Source organism: Monodon monoceros, unplaced genomic scaffold (genome assembly GCF_005190385.1).
Source record: "Monodon monoceros isolate NGI ecotype Baffin Bay Population unplaced genomic scaffold, NGI_Narwhal_1 Super_Scaffold_22, whole genome shotgun sequence".
In the NCBI taxonomy this organism is placed as follows: Eukaryota; Metazoa; Chordata; class Mammalia; order Artiodactyla; family Monodontidae; genus Monodon; species Monodon monoceros.
Window position 1 is genome coordinate 81,272,095 of NW_021703779.1, and position 17,668 is coordinate 81,289,762.

General features: G+C 36.6%; 1 protein-coding gene across 1 annotated transcript in view; it reads left to right on the top strand.

Moving 5' to 3' along the window:
* The window catches only part of DIAPH2 (diaphanous related formin 2), an 888,726-nt gene that overhangs the window by 393,675 nt on the left and 477,383 nt on the right, over nt 1-17,668 (top strand). The window contains exon 20 of the mRNA XM_029240205.1: nt 126-220. Within this exon, the coding sequence (XP_029096038.1) occupies nt 126-220 (95 nt within the window). The remainder of the gene's footprint in view (nt 1-125; nt 221-17,668) is intronic.

The following is a 17,668-nucleotide window of genomic DNA, read 5'->3' on the forward strand; positions in this document are numbered from 1 at the left end:
AATTCTGTAGAGTAATATTAGTGACAGGAATTTCATATTTTGAGTCTATGAAATGGGAATCGGGTATTTATTAGGACTTTAAAATTGTGATGCTCTCCTTTTAATAAAATCAATTTTTATTTTAGCTATCTTCCTAGGATCATATCGTATGCCATATGAAGATATAAAAAACATCATTCTGGAGGTTAATGAAGACATGTTGAGTGAGGCCTTAATTCAGGTAACTTGCATATTTTGCTTTTAAATTTCATTTTCACAGATATTTCTAGATTGCTGTCCTTTCAATGGAGTTGTGTGAAAATGTTCTTCTATGTTTGGATAATAGAATTAGGAATATCTAGCTGTGTGGACAGTAAGAGGACTCAGATGATCTAGGTTCTAGGTATGTGTCTGCCATTTATTAGATATGTGTGCTTTTAAATTTAATTCTGTGCACATGTAGACGCATCATCCTCTGTACATAAAATTGCATCTATTTCATCATCACAATGACACTTTTAAGTAGATATTGTTATTACCATTGTATGGACGTAAAAGTGTACAGGCCAAGAGGTTAAAATAGCTTCCTCAGGATCAATGGGTGAATGGTAAAGTTATCCCTTGTTAAGCACTTAACGTGCTGGGGATTGTGCTCTTTATATATTTTATCTCATTGAATCCTGCAGCAGTCCTATGAGATAAGTACTATTATCCTCATTTACACATCAGGAAACTGAGGCTTAGAGAGATTGCCCACTGTCACCTAGCTGGTAAGTGGCAGAGTAGTAGAGCTGAGACTCAGAACAAAGCCTATCAAGACTCTAAAGCCATTGCTCTTTTTATTCTATTATTCTGCCTCCTATGGGCAAACTGTGTCAGTTTGCTAAAGCCCTATCTTCTCATCTGACATTACTAGGTCACTGTGAGGATTACAGCAAATAAACTGCTTGGTAGAATAAAGCACTCTATTAGATCTAAGTCTTAGAATTCTTCATATGTTTGACCCTGTCTGGTTTAATTTTTGGAAGGAAGAACTGCAAGATATTTCATGGATGGGCATAGTCATTGCAGGTTTTTTGTTGTTTGTTTTTGAGCCACGTGGCTTGCTTTGATTTTAAGAAGATTGAGTAGTTTATGCTGTAGCAATTTTGTTATACCTCCCTTAGACTGTCTCTAAATCTCAGAGCACCATTGTCTGCCATTTGAGCAGGCTGTGTCTATATAGAAGTTTCTCCATTGTGTAGTGTAGGCTTGCATTACAGTTTACCCTGTAGGACTAAGAGTTAATGAGTTTATGTAGGCTCTTTATTATCATGACACAACTTTATTAACCTCAACAAAAGTTACACTGTGCTAAGAAATTCCCTTGTGGAAAAGTTTTTTGAAAAATGTGTTTTCTTTGTCCAGCTAGCCAGGTCCAGAGTTCTCTGAGTTGAAATGGAGAGCTGATCACATTTGTCCTGCGTGCCTTAGTCCCGTGATTCTTTGCACAGTAGTCAGAATGAGCAAGTTAAGAAGCCTAAATGTGACTTAGTTCTGCCTCTTTTTATCCAGTTGGACAGTTTCATTTTAAAGTACAAAAAGGCAAACAAACATCTGACTCCTATTCAGTAGTTGAAGCTTTCTAGTCTTTTCTGTATAAGCAGATTTTAGTAAAAGAGAACCATATTTTGAAGAATTAATCAATGTAGGCATTTATTTTGCCCATTAGAACTGTAGCTTTTCCTTCACATGCCTTAGTAAATAAAAAAGAATGTAAATATGCAGAATGCTACTGTGATATTTATTTACCAGTAACATTAAAAACATTTATTATTTTTTAAGTCATGTTTTCAGCTCTTTAGGGAATGTAAGAAACAGAAGGAGTCTCACTTATGAATGGCCCTCTAATATGCAACAAGCTTTAAAAATGTATGTATAGAAATGTATTACGTGGGATTTTTTTTTTTTCTGTTTCACTTAATTTTGTAGCATAAACGATACATATTTGTTTCTCTCTTTAAATTGCCTGGTCCAGTTGGGAGGAAGGAATTGCTTTCAATTTGGAGAAGGCAGTAAATTATGTCTAAATTACTGAATTCAGTTGGTTTAATCTTATCCACTATGCAGTCAAAAGGACTGCTTGTGAAATCACATTATTATGCTAAATCTCGGAAGGTGAGTGAAGGAGAACCACAAAGTGTAGATCCTGCCAGGTTCCTTCTGCGAGTGTTATACCCATTGCTTCCATGCATTTCCTGTTTGCTGGGGGTGGGTTAACCTTTTTCTGTCTCATCTCTTCCTCTTTTCTAGACATCCATTCCCTTTTCTAAGCCTGTATCTTTCTCTTTTTCACATCTCTGTGTGTTTTATCACTTGCATCCTTTGCCCCAACAATTTTGTGCTTTCCTTTTGTTTAAAGCAGGCCACTGAAGACTTTTTTCCAAGCTGTCTTGCCTTCCTCCTCGATGCCAGATACTCTAAAATTTCTTCTCATTCCTTACCCTGCTCAATCAAAACTCATTTTCTTACTTCTGCTTGTAGGAGAAAACAATTTAACATGTAATTTAATAGTATGCATGATTGGAGTTGTGCTGCTTGGGTACAAGGCACAAATTGTGAATAACTCATCTGAGTTATGAAAGTTAATATTGCGTTTATGCAGACAAATCCAATGTCTGAGTATCTTCTAGTAAGGAGGAAGGTCCTGGGTAGAAACAGTCATTTGATTTTCAAGTACGCAAAGGAGACTGCTTCCCTCAGGCCAGAGAAAAGACTAGATCACCACTGCCTTTCTCCCTCTCATCCTAGAAAGGGTTTGCGTCAGCGATGCAAAAGTAACATCAATTTGCCATTCAAAGGAGCTGTTTACCATTTATGACTAATTACCATGTAGCACATTGATAATGCATAGCATTAAATATGTATCATCAGATTAACTTTGTTGTAAGTTCTATTTGATTACAGTGCTAAACTCCATCCATGCATAATCATAGTTTGTTGCTCATGTGGCATGGTTGTCTCCCCATAACAACAAAAACAACAAAAAACAATTAAGGACACATTGCTTCCCAGAGACTTGAACTAACACCAGTATGGGTCAATAAGCTCTTTCCTGCCAGACAACTAATAGATTTTAGTTATTTGTCAGGATAAATCCTTTACTAACAAAACAAAACAAAACAAAAACAAACCCCCAAATGTTAATTTAATCAGCAAAAGAGAGCCCCAAATTTAAGGTTATTAATAAAAATATTAATGTCTCCTTTATTTCAAAATATCTAAATTGAAGCTAGAAGTCAAATTCACTATATGGAAGAAGTTGAAAAGTCCTAAAATACTTACAAGAACACATAGAAACACTTAAAAAGTATACCATATCCTGAGATTGTTGAGGAGCTTCTAATATATGCAATTATGAGTTAGTTACAAATAATGTGTACTAAATTTAGGTGATTCTTGGAGTTATTATTTCAGCTTTGAAAATCTGCTTTAGTGTAATTTAATTTGATCTACTGAGAGAAAACTCTAAGACCAGTGTTTTTAGGACATCAGTGGTAAAAATGAAATATTTGTAGGCACATTTACATATAGAACATTGACCAAAAGAAAAAGAAATTAGCAGTTTTAAAAAAGTGATTCAAGTGTTGAAGGAAAAATAACAGTATATTCTATTTTAGAACATCAGTGCATGCAAATGATTCTTAAATGCTGAGGAACTTCATGTTGGTAGGGAGATTATGGTCATGTTCACAAAGACTAAGCAGAAAAAAGATGATTAACATAGAAGGCAGTATAAAATTGCTGCAGAATAATTACAAAGATATGTAAAAAGCAGGGGTTTTTAACCAGGGGTCCAAAGGCCCCTGGGAGACCCATGGAGAGAATTCAGGGGCTCCTGAACTTAGATGTGAAAAATACGGCTTCTTTATTTTCTTTACCTGCTAACTAATATTTAGTATTTCATCTGATTAACAATATAGGCAACAGATCAAAGTAGTATTAACAGTACCTCTAACTTTGTCACTAATAGAAATAATAAATGTTTTCCTATCACATTAAATTTGTGGCAGATATCTTGAAATATTGTTTATAGTCATTACTACTTCAAAATTACACTAGTTATTAAAGCTGCCACTAGATCTTATTTTTTAATGCTTTAATCAAGAAGCACATCTATTATTATATCACAATTTATTTTCTTAAATATCTTGATAACTATTTCAATATAATTGGTTTCTTTTGTAATTTTATGTATTTTACTTTATTCTGAGAAGTGATCCGTAAGCTGGTGTTAAAGAGTTCATGGCAAAAACAAAGAGGATAGAAACTAGTCCAGAAAAGTTTGCCAATCGAGATGGCAGACTAAGAAGTACAACATTAGAAGGGTGAGAGAATCAGCTACATTCTGACGACATTGCCCCTCTCCAGACTGGCACAGCACTGCACCGAGAGGGCCCCCTGGGCCTATAGTTTCTCCACTGGAAAAAGAGAGCCCTAGGTGGACATCTAGCTCCCCCAGCATTGTGGGACGCTTCCCAGAAGGACCATTTGGGCCACACTGCATAGAGATAACTGGGGGAATCTGTGGGGCTCAACCACTGGAGATCAGATAGAGGTGGAGAAGTTGAGGTGGGGCTTACAGCAACAGCACTTAGATCTTGGCAGACTGCATTTCTGCTTGTAGCAGTGCCCAAGCAGAGATCCCAGCCAGTGGCTCTGCCCATCTTCAGAGCCAAACTGGTGGCCCCATCTGGCTAGAGAGTTCGGTGGACAGTTCTGCCTGATTTAGGTGCCTGGTCAATGGGCTGTGCTAGCCATGCAGCTTGTTGTGCTGTCCTGCCTGGGCTGGAAAGCAGATTTGCAGCCCTGTGTAACTGCTGAGCATAGCCTCTAGTCTTACCTGTCCAAGTAGCCTAGCCTGAGAACCCAGGCCACTGTGGAACCCATGCTATAGCCCTGCTTGGTCAGAGAGCCAAGCAAGCAGCCTTGCCCAACTGTTAAGCATACTCTTTGGCTCCACATAACCAGGGAGCTTGAAGAGTGACCCTGGATAGTCTCAGAGCCCAATCTACAGTAACACTGAACCACGGAGTCCAGACTATAACCCCACCCAACAGCAGAGTACAATCTATGACCCTGCCCGATTGCTGAACATCTAGCCTTGTCCAGGCCTGCAGCCTCACCCAAGCAGAGAACCCAGCCAGTTACCCTGCCCAATTGTGGAGCATAGCCTGTTGCTTCACCTGATAAGGGACCCTAGACAGTGACCATACCTGACCACAGAGCACAGTCCCTAGCCCCACCCAACTGCAGGATACAATTGGAAGTCCCTCACCACCAGAGAGCCCAGTCAGAGCATAGCCAGTAGCCTACCAGGTCGTGAGGCCCAGCCTGCAGCCCTGTGCAACATTCGGGCACAGTCTGAAGCCCTACTTGATGACAGAGCACAGCCTGCAGCTCCAACTGAACATAGTCCAGCCAGCAGTGCCATTCACTCAAGGAGCACAGCCTGAGACCTCAGCTGACCAGGAGCAATTGCAAAGCCCATTCATAGCCCTGCCCACTTGCCAACCAGTAGCACCACCCTACCAGGGAACACAGCCTGTCACCTCACCTGACCAGAAGTGATTACGGAACCCAGTTAGTGACCCCACCTGGCCACAGAGCACAGTCAGTAGCCCCACTCAATCTGAGCATCCACGCAGTAGCCCTGCTTGAATGTGGAGCTCAGCCAGCAGTTCCACCCAATGATGGAGCTCAACCAGTGGCACCCCCTCTGACCTCAGATACTGGGCAATAGCGTCATCCAACTAGGGACTCCAATAGCAAGCCCCAATTGCCAAAAAATGCTACCAGCTGACTCATCTAGTACCCCAGGTTGGGCTGATGAGTGAAGGTCTTACCCTGCGATAGCAAACATAAATTCTGTGAAAGAAGACCACTTACTCAAATGTGCAGGTACTAATGCAAGGAGTCAAGAATCACAAAGAATCAGGTAAAAATGACACCACCAAAGGAAACTAATAGGACTCCAATAACTGACCCTAAAGAAATGGAGATCTATGAACTTTCTGAAAAATAATTAAGAATAATCCTCTTAAAGAAGTTCAGTGGACTATAGGAGTACACAGAAAGACAACTAAACAAAATTAGGAAAACAATGCATAAACAAAATGAGAAGTTGAACAAAGGAAAAGTGACCATCAAAAAAACACACAAACAGAAATCCTAGAGCTGAGTAATACAATGACTGAACTGAAAAATTCAATAGAGAGATTCAATATCACACTTGATCAAGCAGAAGAGAGACAAGTGACCTGGAAGGTAGGCCATTTGAAATTATCCAGTCATAGGAGGAAAAAGGAAAAAGAATGAAAAAGAGTGAAGAAAGCCTACAGGACTATCAGTGAATTTCTCAAAAGAAATATTACAGGTCAGGAAAATGTGGAATGATATATTCAAAATATTGAAAGAAAACAAACAAACAAACAAACAAAACACCTGTCAACCAAGACCACTCTACCCAGAAAAGCTGTCCTTTAGAAATGAAGAAAAGATAAATATTTTCTCAAACAAACAAAGCTGAAGGAGTTCATCATCACTAGAAATACTAAATGGTGTTTTTCATGCTAACATGAAAAGATGCTAATTTAAACTGTAAAAACATGTGAATGTGTAAAACTCACTGGTGATGGTAAATATGTAGCCAAAGTCAGATTCTCTAATATTATAATGGTGTTGCATTATTCACTTACAACTCTAGTTTAAAAGTTAAGAAAAACAAATGTATTAAAAATAATCATAACTTCAATAATCTGTTATTAGGTACACATTATAAAATGTGTAAATTGTAACTTAAAATAATGTAAACTGTGAGGGGGGGCAAGAAGTAAAATTATAAAGTTTAGTATGCTTTTGAAATTAAGTTGTTATCAGTTTAAATTAGGATGTTATAAATATATTTTATGTAAGCCTCATGGTAACCACAAAGGAAAAGCCTATAGTAGATACACAAAAGTTTATGATAAAGGAGTCAAAGCATACTGCCACAAAAAGTACTCAAATCTCAAAGGATGAGAACATTAGAAGAAGCAAGGAACAGAACATTCAGAAAACAATTAATAAAAGGCAAAAGCAAGTTCCTACCTATCAACAATTACTTTAAAGATAAAAGTATTAAAATCTCCAGTCAGAAGACATAGAATAGCCTGAATGTATAAAAACAAGATTAAAAGATATGCTGTCTATAAGAGACTCACTTTAGCTTTAAGTACACACATAGCTTGAGATTGAAGGGATGGAAAAAGATACTTCAAGCAAATAGTAACCAAAAGAAAGCAAGGGTTGTGATACTTATAACAGACAAAATAGACATTAAGCAAAAAAATGGTCAAAACAGACAAAGACAGTCATTATGTAATGACAGAATGGTCAGTTCATCAAGATGTAACAATTGTAAATATTTATGCATCCAACATCGGAACATCTAAATATATAAAGTAAATACTAATAGAACTAAAACAAGGGCTAAAAGGAGAAATAAACAACAATAAAGTAATAGATGGGGACTTTAGTACCCCACTTTAAACAATTAGCTCCATACAGAGAATCAATAAGTAAACAGTAGATTTGAACAACACTATGACTTAATGAACCTAACAGACATATACAGAACATTTCATCCGACAGCGGCAGACTACATTCTTTTCAAGTACACATGAAACATTCTCCAAGATAGATCATACGATAGTTAATAGATCGCAAAGTTAAGAAGGTTGAAATTGTATCACATATCTTTTCTGACCACAGTGACATAGAACTAGAAATCAATAACAGGAGGAAAGGTGGAAAATGCATAGAAATTTGAAAATTAAACATAACACTCCTGAACAACTAATGGATCAAAGAAGGAAAAAAGAAGAAATAAAGAAATACCTTGAGACAAATCAAAATGGAAACACAACATACCAGAAATTATTGGATGGGGAAAAAATAAGCAGTTCTAACTGGCAAGTTTGTAGGGATAAACACATCAAGAAGAAAGAAAGATCTCAAACAACCTAACTTTTCTCCTCAAGGAAATAGAAAAATAAGCAAAAACTAATCCCAAAGTTAGTAGAAGGGAGGAAATAATAAAGACTAGAGCAGAAATAAATGAAAGTAAAAGACAATAGAAAAGATAATGAAACTAAGAGGTAATTATTTGAAAAGGTAAATTTGACAAGCCATTAGCTAGACCAAGAAAAAAAGAGAGAAGACTCAGATAAATACAATCATAATGAAAGAGGAGACATTGCAACCCATATCAAAGAAATACAACAGATCATAAGAGACTATTATAAACAGTTAGATACCAACTAATTGAAGAAATGAATAAATGCCTAGTGACATACAACTTAACAAGAATGAATCATGAAGAAATAGAAAATATGAACACATCAGTAATGACTAAAGAGATTGAAACAGTATTTAAAAACCTCTCAAAGAGAAGTCTGGGATCAGGCCGTTTCACTGGTGAATTCTACCAAACCTTTAAAAAAGAATTAACATTGATCCTTTTGAAACACTTCCAAAAAATTGAAGAGGAAGGAACACTCACAAGCTCATTTCTTGAGGCCAGCATTACCCTGATACTAAGCCAGATAAGGACACTACAATAAAAATTGGGCAAAGGACTTGAGTAGACATTTTCCAAGGAAGATATTCCAATGGCCAACCTGTACATGAAAAGGTGCTCAGTATCACTAATCATCAGGGAAATGCAAATCAAAACTACAATGAGATATCACCTCACACCTGTTAGAATGACTGTTATCAAAAAGACAGATAATGCTGGTGAGGATATGACAAAAAGGGAACTCTTGTGCACTGTTGGAGGGAATGTAAGTTGGTACAGCCACTATGGAAAAAGGTACAGAGATTCCTTAAAAAATTAAAATAGAACTACTATATGATCCAGAAATCTCACTTCTGTGTATATATTTGAAGGAAATAAAATCACCATATCAAAGAGAGATCCAAATGTCCATGTTCATTGCAGCATTTTTTTTTTTAACAATAGCTAAAGCATACAGACAACCTAGGTGTCCATTGACGGATGTGTGGATAAAGTTGTGATGTATGTATGTATGTATACATACACACACACACACAGGAATATTATTCAGGTTTTAAAAAGAAGGAAATCCTGCGATATGTGACAACATGGATGGACTTTGAGGACATTATGCTAAATGAAATATGTCAGGCAAAAACAAATACTGTGGGGTAACACCTATACGTGGAATTAAGACAAACCAGACTCATAGGAACAGAGTAGGTTGTTGTTTGTTTGCCAAGGGTGGAGGGAAGGGGAGAATGGATGAAACTGGCTTAAGGGTACAAAATCCCAGCTATAAAATGAATAAGTTCTGGGGATGTAATGTACACCATGGTGACTATAGTTAGTAGTACTGTACTGTATATTTGAAAGTTGCTAAGAGAGTAAGTCTTAAAAGTCCTTGCCAGAATAAAGAAAAATTATGACTATGTGTTGTGATGGGTGTTTTTTTTTTAACATCTTTATTGGAGTATAATTGCTTTACAATGGTGTGTTAGTTTCTGCTTTATAACAAAGTAAATCAGCTATACACATATATATATATCCCCATATCTCTTCCCTATTGTGTCTCCCTCCCTCCCACCCTCCCTATCCCACCCCTCTAGGTGGTCACAGAGCACCAAGCTGATTTCCCTGTGCTATGCAGCTGCTTCCCTCTAGCTATCTATTTTACTTTGATAGTGTATGTATGTCCATGCCACTCTCTCACTTTGTCCCAGCTTACCCTTCCCCCTCCCTGTGTCCTCAAGTCCACTCTCTAGTAGGTCTGTGTCTTTATTCCCATCCTGCCCCTAGGTTCTTCATAACCATTTTTTTTTAGATTGCATATATATGTGTTAGCATACTGTATTTGTTTTACTCTTTCTGACTTACTTCACTCTGTATGACAGACTGTAAGTCCATCCACCTCATTACAAATAACCCAATTTCATTTCTTTTTATGGCTGAGTAATATTCCATTGTATATGTGATGGGTGTTTAAAGGAACCTTATTCTGATAATCATTTTGCAGTATATGCATATATCAAATAATCACATTTTACATCTTAAACTTTCACAATGTTATATATCTTAATAAAACTGGAAAAACATTTTAAAAAGAAAATGTTTCCCAGTTACATGACTTAGAAGTTTCCCTTAAAAATATTGCAAGACAGTAAAACGATCAGTGGTTACCAGGCATTAGTGGGGAGGGAGGGATGAATATGCAGAGCACAGAGGACTTTTAGGGCAGTGAAACTAACTATTCTGTGTGGTAATATAATTGTGGATACATGTCATACATTTGTTAAAATCCCATAGAATGTACAAAAGGAAGAGTGAACCCTAATGTAAACTGCGGACTTTAGGCAATATTGATGTGTCAGTGTACATTCATCAGTTGTTACAAATGTAGCATTTTAGTGGGGAGGGTCTTGATAGTTGGTGAGGCTATACGTGTATAAGGGCAGGAAATACATGGGAATTCTCTGTATTTTGCTGCTCAGTTTTGCTGTAAAACTAAAACTGCTCTAAAAAATAAAATCTAATAAAAAAAGAAAGAAACTAGTACAGAGGCTCACAGAAGGGGAGCTGTAGGTTTGGGTGGCCTGTGGTTACAGTGGTTTTTTGGGAGAAGTGTAACTTAAATTGGACTTTGCAACAATATTAGGGCTCAGTTAGAGAGGGCTAGGAAAAGGGAATAGTGGGCAAAGGCTTGAGCATCTAAAGGAAAATATTTATATTCTGCTATGCCTCAGAAGTCATGTAGGGTGGCAATGAGAAAGAGCATGTAAAAGATTTGTTGGGGTCATACTCCTGAGGCATAGAGATCACAAATTAGTGACCCACAATATGTTTTCTTTGGCCTTTGTAGTGCTTAAATGGTAGAATTTGAGTGTTACATACTGTCCCATTTGCCACAGGCCCTACCACCCCCCACTACATTTTACCCTCTCTGATTTATTCCTAGTCCCTATAAGCATCAGGCTTTTTGACCCCTGGTAGATAATTTGAATGCCAAACTATTGGATTTGGACATGTTTACATGTGTGTTTAGGAAGATTTCTGTAGCTGCAGTATGCCAAATGGCTTTGTGAAAAGAGATTAGAGAGAGGGAGATAATTGTAATTTCAAGTATAAGGTATAGGGGAAATTCCTGGCAGTCCAGTGGTTAGGACTCCATGCTTTCACTGCTGAGGGCCTGGGTGCAATCCCTGGTCAGGGAACTAAGATCCTGCAAAGCCATGTGGCATGGCTGAAAAAAAACAAAAACAAAAACAGAAAAACAAGTATAAGGTACAATGAAGCCCTGAAATACATTGTGGGTAGAGAAAGAAAGAGGAAAGGTGGATGAATAAGAAGTTACAAAGAAAAGATTCATCGAAAAGTCTTGGTGATAGAGAGAATGGTTGTACTACTAATAAAAAGAGGCAAATCATGTGGGAGAAAATACTTCCAGGGTAGAGGAGAAAATTTTTATGGATACATTGCATGAGAATATGTGTTGGAAGTCAGAATAGAGATGATGACTGAAATTAAGGATTTGGGGAATCATTTGCAAAGAATTGATTGTTCTAGTTTAAAGACCAGAGAAATTCTTGAGGTTGATAGTGAAAAAAGTGACCATTGGAACATTAAGGTCCACATTTCTGGAGACCACACAGGTTGAGGGGATGGATGTTGTTAGAGAAATCAGAACAAAGGGAGCCAGCATATCAGAGGGAGTGCCAGGTTCTTTGGTGCATCACAAAAGCTAGCACAGGAGAGAGTTTTGAGGGGTGATGAATAAGAGAATGATATCAGGGGAAAAGATACCTCTCTTGATATCCTGAATTGTAGTGTCGTACTTAAAGTAGTTATTTTCTTGCAGTTCTTTCTTCAAACAATCCACACTATTTACTAGACACCTGTATTCCTTAAGCAAATGTTCTATTTATTGTCTGTTGGTCTCTGTTGCCCTTATTTTTAAGGGACAGATGCATTCCTGTTGGGCATGCAACTGTCCAGTATAATATTTTCTGCTCCCCTTGCATCTGCTTTGTTTTCTCTGAATTTTCCTTCCTTTCCTCCCTCCCTCCCTCCCTTTTTCCTACTCTGTCTCACTTCCCTTCTTCTTTCTTTCCTTCTTTCCCCCCCTTTCCTTTCTTCTTTTCTTTCATTTAAATAAATTCTTTTTTGTGTAAAGGGTCCTAATCATTCTAAATAATTCTCCCTTGGTGAAATATAGCTCTAGGGTTATCTCCTTCTTACCTGGGAACTACAGAAATACCTCCACAGATGTCTTTCTGTGATACATGTGTTACTGAGCTCAGGTTTAGCTGCTCGCCGCTCATAAGCCAATAATTCGAGAGGCAAGTGTTGGTAAAAGGAAGGGTGCTTTGATCAGAAAAGCTGGCAATCTGGGGAGAAGGTGGACTTGTATCCAGAGACCAACTCTGAAGATTCTGCTAAGCCATGACAGTTTTTAAAGGGAGAAATGGCAGTGGGGGAGAATCTCAGTGAATCATCGAGGCAGGAGGTTGGGTTCTGCATCATTCTCCATTGCATGCAGACTGGCTGACTCTCTTCAGATGTCATTTTGCCTGCGTGATCTGCCTGCAAGATTGCTAAGGAGGCTGCCTGCTTAATTCTACATTCTTACTCCTCTTTAGGAAAGGAATTCAACAGGTTAGACAAGGCATGGTGTGCATTCAGGAGAGTGTAAGTCAGGAGTTAGTTTCAATAGTTTAGTGATCTCATTCCTATAATTAGGTTCTTTTAAGGTTAGAGGGGAACAGAAATGGACAAACAGGAAAGGGACAAAAGAGCTGCATTCACATGCACGGAAATATTCCAGCTGGCTTTTTCTTCCCCAGATAGTTTCCATTTATGCTGGCTCTGTTACTTTTCTGAAACCCAGTCAAGTATCCAACTCTGAACCCAGTGTGTAGGGGTCTACAGGTAACCACATGATTATGTTTTCAAATGTTATTTTATGTCTCAAAACAGATTTTATGATTTATAGAACTTATTGTTGGGTCCTGACAAAATGATGAGAGTGGAGCAAAGGTCATACAATCCATTCCCCTGATTCCAGGCAATGCTCCTCCTAAGTCATCAAAGGTAGATGGGTATCTATCGATTCTGCGGGGGAAAAAGATTGTTCAACTTTCTCAATTAACCAGTTCTAGAGTATAATTATTCGTATAGTCAGGAAATTCATGCATGTGTAATAGTAGAGCTCGTTTTTGTCTCCTCAATCCATCTTTGTAATCATTGATCTATTTACGTGGTTATCGACCATCTGTATTTTATGCAGGCTTGTGATTCTGCATGTGTACATGCACTTTACAAGGGTTGATGACTTTAGAAGACTACAAGTATATCAATTAAGGCTATATTGTAGAATTTGAAAACATTTTTGTCTGAAATAACAACTTGTATTCATCATGTTCATTTTCATAGTTCTTTAGGGAAAATGAAACATTAGCAATGACGTCAACAATCACAAAACATTTCTTTCCCATTTCTCATCATGGAGGAATAAATAGTTACTTTATGTCATGCTACTGTAATCTTAAAATACTTGTATCTGTGAGCTGCTGTTCTTTTTCATCTTTTGCTTCTAACTGGTTAGTTGAGTAATTTTTATTTTTTTCTTTACCCTTCCTTCACTGAAGCTTTCTTTGGCCCTTGTTTGCTACTTTCAGTATGTTGGTAAAATCACACCTATTCCAAGCAAATATGATGACTATTTATTTTCATCCCCTCTATGTCTATTGTTGATTAATACCGGTATTTCAATTGTCACCATTACTGGTTGTGCTGTTTTCCACAATTGATACCAGACTGTTTCACAAAGAAAGAAGAGGTAGCTTTAAACAATTCATTAATTTTTCTTGTACTAGTCAGACTGTAAACCATATTTTAAAAAGGCAAAAAAAAAAATTAACCTATTTATACTTTGAACAAAGCATAGGTCTTATTAATAGTTGAGCAAAATGTGGCCTCAGAGATCATATTTTATGTGGCCTTGTAGACTTTAAGCCATGGTAGAACGTCATTAAAATTCTGGCCCTTTCATACTACAGATACACTGAGTCTATTGATGTGAGATGATGTTTGGGGTTGACTAGGAATTCCCTTGCAATTGTAGAACTTGGAAAGTGCCCTTATTTTCCTTAGACTTCCAGAACCCTGAATTAGGAAATGAGAAGCAAGGTTAGACCCAACCTCCCCTACTCTAACTTGTAGCTATAAGGTTACCTCTGGACAAAAAGCCGAAGTCTCTCAGCCCAAGAGAATTGCAGTGCAGAGTGCCCAGTTGCCAATGCCCTCAATTAAACTAACAGAGATGGAGAACAATTACACTGTTTTTTCCTACTATCTTCCTACTCTTTTTTTACTATATTAATTTTCTTTGAATCCAAAGATTGTTGGCCAGTCATATATTTAATGAAGTATAACACCTTTGTAATTATATCTATAAAAACCACTTCCTCTTTTGTGCATTCAGTAGGTAATCAAAACATCCTTTTCTGTATACAAGGAATAAATATTTACTTACCATATTGTTTTTTTCAATGCTCTATTATAATTCTAGATCTCCTATGTAAAGAAGAACGGTACCTAGTCTTCAAGTCTAGTAAAGTCATATGATAGTTACAGTATAATTTAACATAATAGAGTGTAGTTAACATGCTATGGCATACTTTAACACAGTGTAATATAGATATAACATGATGGGTATTTTAATCTCTTTACAAAATATTTCTGAGAGGCAGTCAGGAAGGAGTACACAAGAGAGACTGAATGCTCTTTATTTCTTAAGCTCAGTGGTAGGCACATAGAGTCATTATATTATGTATATATTTTTGTATGTCTTAAATATTACACAATAAATAAATTTTAAATTATTTGACAAGTGCTGAAAGCATATGCTTAAGGCAGGACTTAATTCTTTTTTGTGGAGTGCTGTCCTGTAAATTGTCGGATGTTGAGCAGTACCCTTAACATCTGCCTACTAGTTGCAGCCCACCAGTTGTGACAACCAAAAATGCCTCAGACATTGACCCATGTGCCCGAGTGGGCAAAATTGTCCCTGGTTAGAACTGTCTGAAGAATTATTTTTATTTCTGAAATACAGGTAGTAAAGTTTCAGAATATAATAAGCTTCCAATCATTTGCTTTTATTTTTTATGTTCAGTGGAAACCCTCATGACAGAGATTTTGGACATTTGATTATTATAGGCAAAAACAAAGCTTGATTCCATGTGTTTAAAAAAATCTCTTTCCCAGGAATGTAAAGTGTTCATGTTAAGTTCAAATTCTGATAGAATACATTCTCATTAAATTGCAAATATCAAGTATTGTTTAAAATATAGGCCTTAATTATTTTTCAGTGGTGAATACAGACAATTCTATTAGTGTGATTTGATTTTTTTTCCTTTATCATGTACTAGATGGTTTTTTTGGTTGTTGTTGTTTTACATTAACAACTCAATAGTGTTGAACAGTTCACTTTACACCATTTAAAAAACCTTATGTTTATTTTTTAAAAAAATATGTCATATAGGTAAGGCAAATAGTATAGTGTTAACAACTTTCAGTTTGGAGTCAAAAAGCTGGGTCCGAATCCCAACTCTGCCACTTGCCAGCCATGTGAACCTGAGAAAGTTACCTAGCCTCTCTGGGCATGTTGTCTTTATCCTCTAAAGAGGTGATGAGTCTGTTATGAGGATTAAGTTAAACATACGTGAAAATCCCCTTAGCACAGTGCTGGTTACAAGGTAAGGATACAACAAATGACTTTTGAAGCGAGTGGGATCAGTTCAGTTAGGTTTCCTTTTTATTCCAAACATCCTCCTGCAAAACGTTTAGTTGAATAGTCAGTGCTTAGTTTTCTATGTTAATAGAAAGAATCTCAGCAGGGTGATAATTCTCCTGGGGCGTCTTGCTTACTATGTACTGTCTGGAATCTCAGAAACAGAGACATCAAATACGGACAAAGGAAATCTCCAGGAATAGTCTACCATTTTTGCGAGGATAATTCAGAAACCTCACCTCAACCTCTTTGATCCTTTATATCACATTCCTTATTCTGTAGTTCTGTTCATTTGCATGCTGCAAAGGTAAATGTAGACTTTAAAGTAGACAAATATACTTGAATTAAGATAGAATTGGTTGATGGAGCCAACTAGGGGACTCCCAGATGTGAGACTGGGGACTCTCAGATGTTATCAAAACCTTTTAACATTTTTAAAGTGTTTTGTAGATTTTTAGTATTCCACTTGAATTAATGAAACAAAATTTTATCCACCAATTGTTTCCCACAGTTTTTACTGTTGTTGAATTTATATTATTATAAGTTATTCATGTCTTCATGTCGTAAAATTTAGCTTTCAATGTTTGTACTATCATTAAGCATGAGATAAGGCTATCATTATTTGAGGTCCTTAGGGCAAATGATCTGAAAATGTTTTAGATAAATGCCTGGCATTTTTATATTTGTGTTTTATTTGTTTAGGAGTATTTTATTTTAGTATGTTGGGTAGTATTAGAATCATATATTTCATACTTAGAATCATTTAAAATATATGCCAATATATATGAAATCATGGCTTTATGAAATTACCAATATCTATTGTGAATGAAATTGTATATTTTAGTTTGAATATTAGTAAACAATATTTTATAAAAATCAAAGTACCTGAAATTGAGAACATGACCTTGTTTTAAAGTTTTGGTGGTAGAAGAATTTGTCACATTAAAGAGTTAATCAGAAATGTTGTGATACATTCCAAATAATTGCTTATAATTTAATAGCTACTTTGAGTATTCGTTCTAATAAAGAATCACAAAAGACATTAAAAGATTAGGGGCTAAATAAGCTTAGATGACAGTGCTAACAGACAGTGCTAATGACAGTGCATGGCCTCAAGAGTTTTGGGTTGGCCAGAAATAGGAAGGTGGGATTGCTTTATGACGGCAAGGAAAGGGGAGACTTGTTAGATGGGTGTAACATGCTGAGTTGTGGCTTTACGTGAAAGTTTGCAAGCAAGATAACCTCCTAGGAATGGTAAGAAAGCATGAGTGAGAGCAGATATGATACAGAGAATTCTACATGATGGAATGTTTAAAATATCTTATTTTTCCTTCTCTTCCAATTGTGGAACCTGTCTTCTATAAGGTATTTGCTAGAATACCTCATTGTCTTCCAGACTGTACACATTGTACTCAAATTTAATTTTGCCTTTGTGTCTCGATCATGGAATTAGAGACCATCAAAAGTTAATGCTAAAATTAACTTTATAAATTCTCTTATTCATTTCCCTTATTTCATGGAAGGAGAAACTGAGGCTCAAAGAAGTTTATATCACACAGCCAATCTGGGATCACAACTCAGTTCATGTGATGCCCAGTTCATTGATTTCTTTTTTTTTTTTCTCCTGTTGTTTGGTCTGTGTTTTTCCCTGTTGTGATATGCAGATGAGTGAGGAGGTTGGACAGGAATAAAAAGTAGCCACAAAAAGTTTACTAGTTAAAGAGTTCATGCAATATCTATCATCGGAAGTCAGAGTGGAAATTAAATTATTGTTGAAAATATTTTCTTCCAGTATTAGAAGACATTATAAATGTCTTCATTGA